The 7,876-nt window shown below is 43.0% G+C and overlaps 1 protein-coding gene across 1 annotated transcript in view; it reads left to right on the forward strand.

The window, feature by feature from the left end:
* Positions 1-4,720, forward strand: part of fbxw2 (F-box and WD repeat domain containing 2) — a 97,228-nt gene extending 92,508 nt beyond the window's left edge. Inside the window, exon 9 of the mRNA XM_061699482.1 lies at positions 4,622-4,720. Coding sequence (XP_061555466.1) covers positions 4,622-4,648 — 27 coding nt within the window. The 3' untranslated portion in view covers positions 4,649-4,720. The remainder of the gene's footprint in view (positions 1-4,621) is intronic.
* The last annotated feature ends 3,156 nt before the right edge of the window (positions 4,721-7,876 follow it).

Below are 7,876 nucleotides of genomic sequence, written 5' to 3' on the forward strand. Positions count from 1 at the left end.
AAGCGGCTGGGATGAGAATCAGCACCTCCAAATCTGAGACCATGGTCCTCAGTCGGAAAAGGGTGGCATGCCCTCTCCAGGTCGGGGATGAGATCCTGTCCCAAGTGGAGGAGTTCAAGTATCTTGGGGTCTTGTTCACGAGTGAGGGAAAAATGGAACGGGAGATCGACAGGCGGATCGGTGCAGCGTCTGCAGTGATGCGGACTTTGTATCGGTCCGTTGTGGTAAAGGAGCTAAGCCGAAAGGCGAAGCTCTCAATTTACCGATCGATCTACGTTCCTAACCTTACCTACGGTCACGAGCTGTGGGTCATGACTGAAAGAACCAGATCCCGGATACAAGCGGCCGAAATGAGTTTCCTCCCCAGGGTGTCTGGGCTCTCCCTTAGAGAAAGGGTGAGAAGCTCGGTCATCCGGGAGGATCTCAGAGTAGAGTCGCATAAAACAAATAAAAACAGGAAACAATGATTTGCACATAATTTTCAACATATTGAATTGAATACACTGCAAATGCAAGCTATTTAATGTTCAGAATGTTCCACACGTGAACAGTTCAATTGGAAATATGATTGGGTATAAAAAGGAGCATCCCCGAAAGGCTCAGTTGTTCACGAGCAAGAATGACGTGAGGTTCACCACTTTGTGAACATTGTGAGCAAAGTCCTAAAGGTTGAAGAACAACATTTCTCAATGTACACTTTCAAGGAATTTCGGGATTTCATCATCATCATCATCCATCATATCAAAAGATTCAGAGAATCTGGAGAAATCTCTGCATGTAAGCGGCAAGGCCAAAAACTGATATTGAATGCTCGTAACCGTCGATCCCTGAGGCGGCACTGCATGAAAAACCGGCATCATTGTGTAAAGAATATTGCCACATGGGCTCAGGAACACTTCAGAAAACCATTGTCAGTTAATGCTTTGTCGCCAAATCTACAAATGCTAGTTAAAACTTACCACACAAAAGCCACATATCAACAACATCCAGAAACGGCGCCGGCTTCTCTGGGCCTGAGCTCATTTGAGATGGACTGACGCAAAGTGGAAAAGTGTGCTGTGGTCCGATGAGTCAACAGTTACAATTATTTTGGGATGGTATGGACGTCATGTCCTTCGGGCCAAAGAGAAAAGGACCATCTGGATTGTTATTATCGCAAAGTTGAAAAGCCAGCATCTGTGATGGTACGGAGATGTGTTAGTGCCCATGACATGGGTAACTCGCACATCTGTGAAGGCACCATTAATGCCGCAAGGTACATAGTGATTTTGGAGCCACGTATCGTGCCATCCAAGCAAGTCTTTTTCAGGGATGGCCCTGCTTATTTCAGCAAAACAATGCCAAGCCATTTTTTTAAATCACTTTTTAATAATTTTTCCTTAGTTCTTCATATATTTAACAAACAGGAAGAAAAAAAACAGATAAACACAACAATAAACAGGTAAATACAAAACCCTATGGTGATCTTCCATCCCCCACCCCTACACCCTGGATCTCTTCACATTGTATGCAGGCCACAAAGGTTAGTGTAGTCAAAGACATTTTCACATAGCAATAGATTGGTAGCAATGGCTAAAGCAACCCCTTAATCTTTTCTGCCATTGCTTTCCATGCCACTATAGTATCTGGACCAGCCCCGTGCATTTTCGTGACTGATATCTCCATTCAATAATTTCAACATATGTATTAATCCACTGAGCCTGAGTAATTGTATGTGGAGGCCTCCATCATAACGCCAACATCTTTTTGGCCACTGTGATGCCCATCAAGAAGAGACATCTTTGCCAAATTGTAAGATTCAGAGAAGTCGTATTATTTAAGAGTAACAATGGGGGAGCATGTCACGGACACATTCAAAACAGAACTTAAAAGATGCACAGATCTCTGTCCAAAAGAATTTCACATCTTTACATTCCCAATACATATGACTATAGGTACCTGTGAGTCCATCTGAGCAAATAGTACAGTATACATTTCATAGAGTAGCTCTTTTATGGAGTACAACAAGTTCTACGGACAAAATTAAAATGGATCTCTTGATGATCTGGGTTTTTAGAGGCCAGAACAATTGAGGGCCAAATCTTTTCGCAGCTCATGGAGTCACTGTTGTCAAAATGTTTCAGTTCCTGAGACCACATTTGTATAACTGGAAGAGGTTTATAGACTGTAGATAGTATAGAAACAAAACCACTTTTCTGACTCTTGTTATACAAAATGGAGTGTAATGGGTGAGGGGGTTAATCCAAAAGAATTTCACAATTTAATCCTTAACCCCTCCCTGATCCCTAAGGGATAGGTTTTCATTGATGACCCTAGCTGAAAATATAGAAACAAGGATGCATATACCAGGCAGTTTGTATGCCCTTTTCAAATCTTCAAAATAACGCAGGCCGTCATCAAATACATCAGCTAGGGTGTGGACACCTTTAGTACTACACGCTGAGGATGAGAATCAGAATCAGAGGAGAATCATCTTTATTTGCCAAGTATGTCCAAAAAACACACAAGGAATTTGTCTCCGGTAATTGGAGCCGTTCCAGTACGACAACAGACAGAAGTTGTGGCCACACTTGATGAATCCCTACCATTCATGAAGGGAGGGGAAATTAAAAGTTTTCACTGTATGCGTTGAGCAGGAGGGTGCACGCACACGTGCAGGGTTTCAAGCGTTCATTTGGTACACAAGTCATTGCTTTGTCTAAATTAGCACACATCTGGGACAACACCAACAACTTTAATGCAAACACAACTTGAAGAGTTGTGATCGATTCAATGCCCTGAGAATGAAATGACCTGGATGAATGGGAATATTCAGAGGCAACTTGAGGAGTTGAAACTGTGAGAAACTAAACTATTGTCTGATCATCGATTTTACCAATTCCAAAAAGTTGATAAAAAGGTAAACAGTTCTTCATTTTTAAAGCGGGCTATTGTCTGAAAAATTAACTTAAGCACCATAAAAAAAGAAAGATGTCTTTCAAATAATGTAAGACTTAACCATTATGTAGCATTGTAAAACGGGGGGGGGAAATGTTCCTCACCCTTGGAAGATTTTGTCCAGTATGAGCTGAATATTCCTGAGATAATCCTTCTTGCAGATAAAATAAGACTAGTAATATGCACTGGATGCTCAAATGTATTATTCTCATTATAAAGCCGCTTTTAAACACTAAAACCAAAGAAAACTGATGAAAACTGAAAACTCCAACTCACATCATAACTGCTAACTACTACACACGTGTGGACGTTGCCTGCCTGCCTGCAGGGGTCTCCCACTCTCCCCTCCCTCCTTCCTCCTCCCTTACGTCCATGACGTAAGGGAGGAGACGCAGGAAGAAAAAAATCCCTTTAGCTACTGTACAGGAAGCAAAAAGATGGTGAGAAGTTGCCTCCTCAAAAAAGTCAAAGTGGGATTGAAGAGAGCAGTTTTTCTGTGGGTACTGGAAATTTCGTGGGCTGCTGCCACTCAGATTTATGAGTGGAATGACGGATACTGACATTGTCTGCTATTTGTGGGGGGAAAAACATACCGCCCTCACATCGTTCTCGCCTCTGCCCACTACACTAGAGTCTTTTCACTGCTTTCACACAGACACACACGTGGACTTCAGAAGAGGTGGCAAAAGGTAATCATGGTCATCTGTACTTATAGCCAGGTCCACTCTGTAGGATGTTATTCGGTTTTGTTTTGTTTTTTACTATATTTTTCTGTTATCTTTACTTTGGGACAACAAGGGTTAGGTTAGTAGGTGAGGGTTAGGTTTGGGGAACTGATCTCTTCCCCACCAGGAATTGGGGGCATTGCCCCCTCTTCCTCTAGGGAAGGATGGTGCATGGTCCATCCACCCATGGTTCTGCCTCCCATAACCCTGGTTGTAATCCCTGGGGTGTGTGGGCTGGCGGCGCCGCCCATAGCGGACCTCTGTCCAACCCCCACCCTCCATGATGTTTGCTTCTTTTATTTGAGTTCGCCTTGGCTATTTAAGTAATCTTTATTTTTGTTGTTTCTTATTGATTAGTTTCGTTATTAATTTATAATGTATTTGAATCAAAGAAATAAAATAAAAGTCAAGACAAAATGTTTTTTAAAATTCAAACCAAAAAACCTATAACAACCTGTTATGCGTGTGCCCTGACAACGTTTCGGCCTGTAAGGGCCTTCCTCAGGTCGTGGCACACCTTTTTTTTTTTAAAAAAACAACAACAGCGAAGCAGCTATACTCTTTGGTGATGTTCTCCCTCCGAAATCCAAAACAAAACTGAGGCCTCTGGGCTTGTCCACCTTTTATGTGCTGCTCTTTTTACAACATTTTAACTTGTGTTAAAAGTAACATAACTTCAAATTAACCCTTTATTATGTATAACCATTAAATAACCTCTATTTTAACTGTATTTAGACCATTTTAACCAAAATGTTAACCTTATTAATATCTTTGAACTGGTTTTGTTTTTTAATGTTTTACAGTTTTTATAGTTTTTCAGTTTTTTTTAAATGTTATTTCGTTTTTTTCGTTTTTTAATAAGAACTATATATAATTTCAATCCATGTAATCTGTATTGTTATCCTATCATCATTATAACACTTGATATATCATCGCTTCCTGTTTTAACTCCTCCCCAGGATCCGCGAGGCCGCCAAGACCCATAAGGTGGTGGAGCAGGAGCTGGCACACGCTGTCTACGCCAGCGCCAAGGTGCTGACCGAGGCCAAGCTGTCCAGCCCTGAGGTAGGGACACCGGGTGTCGGCAGATGGGTACAGACGGCCCGTTGGACCCACTCAATGCACATTTGTACGTGAGATGTGCGGGGATGCTGTTACGTGTCAACCCCGAACCATCCCAGAGTGCATCAATGCGAAGTACCCGTGATACAGCTTTTATAGCGCGGTGTGTTGTGTGAATTTCATACCATTTTTGTACCATATTCTGATGTACGCGGATAAAGTGAGTGCAGGGCTCGACGAATGTCACAGGACTACTTTACTGGAGTCCAGAGAACATGTGGCCTGATATGTCATGGATTTAAAAAGAAAAGTGCGCCACAACTCTGCTTTTGATGTAGCACTAACCTTAAATGTTTGACTTTAATTCCCAAAAATACATGTTTTGTAGGTTTTGGATAAATCACTCAAACCAGTGTTGTTCATTTTCAGTTTTTGAGTCGCAGCACAGCCGTGGAAATTGTCAACAGCAGCAAAGTTCTCCAGGCAGAGACAACCCTGCTTCTGGATGGAAAACATCTGGTAACCTCTCTCGCCACTTGCTGCTGCCACTTTTTGGCCATCTGATCTCTCACACAACCTTCTTCTCATCCTCCTCAGTCCGAGTTCCCTGAGGAAGAGGGGCTTCGCTTAACCCTGAACAGCCTGAGTGCTGAGCTCCACAAACTGGATGACATTCACTGGATCTGTCCACTAATGCACTGTGCTGAGGAGGTAAGGATTGCGAAACACCCTGGCGTGCGTGCTTGTGTGCGTTGTGCCACGTGTGATTGTGTGTGCATCCAGGGGTTGGTGCATCCCAGTAGTAAAAGCAACATAAAGCTTAAGATCATGCCAAGGTGAAGAGGGAGAAGGAAAAGCTCCACAAGCAGAAGTCAAACAGCTTGCTCTCAGGTTGGAACAGCCGATAAAACACACCCAAAGTCATCTCGCAGACAAATCGGAATTTGGACTGTTGTTTTGAGCAGGTTACTTTGCTTCCCTCTAGCGGCCTGGTGAGGTAAAATTTGCAGCTGCATGGCCAGCAACTTGAAGCTGCTTTCACACAGCATTCCTTTCCCCCCCTTTCCATATTGTCCACCAATTTATTCTCCTATCCTTTTTGAGAGCCTCACCCACCGAAATAGCCTTTGTCCTGAGAACGTGCGTACTTGCACACTGCCGATGTAGGTTGCAACATTAACATATTTAGACGTCAGCGTGCCAGCTCCGATTGTTTTCAACACTAAGTAGCATGCATAGTGAGTTTTTTGAAAATGAATACCTCTCTGACATTTTCAATCCAAAAAGTATTTTATACATGATAATTGGTCCTGAAGTTGTGGCCAGTTGTTAAAGATGTACTGTTTTTAGAAGAACTTTTGTAAATCATTTTTGTGTGCACGTGGATATAGAGTACATATTTCGGGCATCGGGCCAAAATGTCCAAATTTAGTCCGTCCATCCATCCATTTTCAACACCGCTTATCCCGGTAAAGGTCGCGGGGAGCTGCGCCGGAGAACTATCCCAGCTGACTTTGGGCGAAAGGCGGACTATGCCCTGAACTGGTCGCCAGTCAGTTGCAGGGCACATATAGACAGGGACAACCATTCGCACTCACATTCACACCATCACTTAGTGGGAACTGAACCTACGCTGCCCGCACCAAAGTCAGGCTAGCGCACCACTACACCATCAGTGACTTACCCAAACCTGTTCAATTTCATATTTTTTCACCTATTGATACTTTTGTTCAGTCCACGTGGGACTGTTATTCTTCCAAATGACTGAGCGTTGTAAATTGCTTGCTCTTTGATGATTCAGTGTTAATAAAGACGTAGTTATTTTGTTTTCCTGAAAAGTAATGGTTTTGGACATACAAGTATTCCACCCAACGCCAATGATATCCAACCTAATGGATACAGCGTGGTTTTTGTATGAACGCGCATTTGGAGTTTAATCGCTTGTGGTCGTGCCGCTTTAGGAACACGGGATGACAAGTGTACGACTCCTGAAGCAGAATCGCCAGGCAACCGATGATCTTTTCCGGCCCCTAAATTTGACCGCCGCGAGTGAGGAGATGCCGTCCTCTTATCCGCCGGCACCCGCTGTCCTGACTGTGGCGTAGGCGGCAAGGATTAGCTGTTTTGCGTTTCCTTACTGTGCTTTTTTTTTTCCGAAGCGGTGTCACTTGCATTGCTCCTCCACTGGCCTGCTGTGCTAATGAAAGAGCCTACAATGATGTCATTTTGTCCTAAACAGTGTCTACACGTTGCTTGCATGCAGCAGAGTACAGCCATCTTTTAGAAACGACACGATGGAAACCGCCTTCAGACTGAAATGAGACTTTTCGGGGACACCTTGTTTCCACGCACGCAACCTTCAATGACACCAGAAGCCGATGTGCAGAAATATTGGACGTTGAACAGAAAAGAAAAACATTGAATGTATTTGTGTGTTGAGCTGTTAATAATACTACTGATAATAATACTGATAATGATGTGCACATGCAAGGTGCTCAAGTGGTTTTGACTTTGTTAGGCTTGTCGTGACCTCAACTAAAGAGGTCATGGGGGTGGTTCATGATCAGCTGACTCGAGATGTAATGCACCAATGTGAATGTTTGCTTTGCCAGTAGTTCCCAATTGTTCTTATCGTCTTGCTCTCGTGGGTTTGCTGTCCAATCCCCCACCACCCTCCAGGTCCCCCCAACCCTTTTTCCCTTCAAGGATTTTGTGGTGTTGTGCCAAGTAGAGCGACACACTCCAGTGGTGTGTGCAATGTGGCGTTCATTTCAAGTTTACTGTGTCTGGGCTCGCACTTTACAGACTCCTTGATGGGGGAAATGTGCGTGTATACGCGTTTACGTCAAATTATAACAACTTTTTGAAATTGTATCATCAACTTGTTCTGAACATATGATTGCAACGTGTATATTGGTTTTAAAAAGAAAGCTCATTGAAGGAAATATAGAATACTTTACATTCTAATATGTAATTCTATATGTAATATAATATAATATAGAGTTTCATGGTGTAACTAGTTTGGAAGGTAAGCAAGGATGTGTATTACAGTATAATCAGATAAGGGGGTTGGAGTTTATTGCAGGAAAGCCCCCCCCTCCCCCCCATCAGGGTGTATCTGGAGACAAGAAAGAACAGATGACAAGGAAGAA

This window comes from Phycodurus eques, chromosome 15, assembly GCF_024500275.1.
Source record: "Phycodurus eques isolate BA_2022a chromosome 15, UOR_Pequ_1.1, whole genome shotgun sequence".
NCBI lineage: Eukaryota > Metazoa > Chordata > Actinopteri > Syngnathiformes > Syngnathidae > Phycodurus > Phycodurus eques.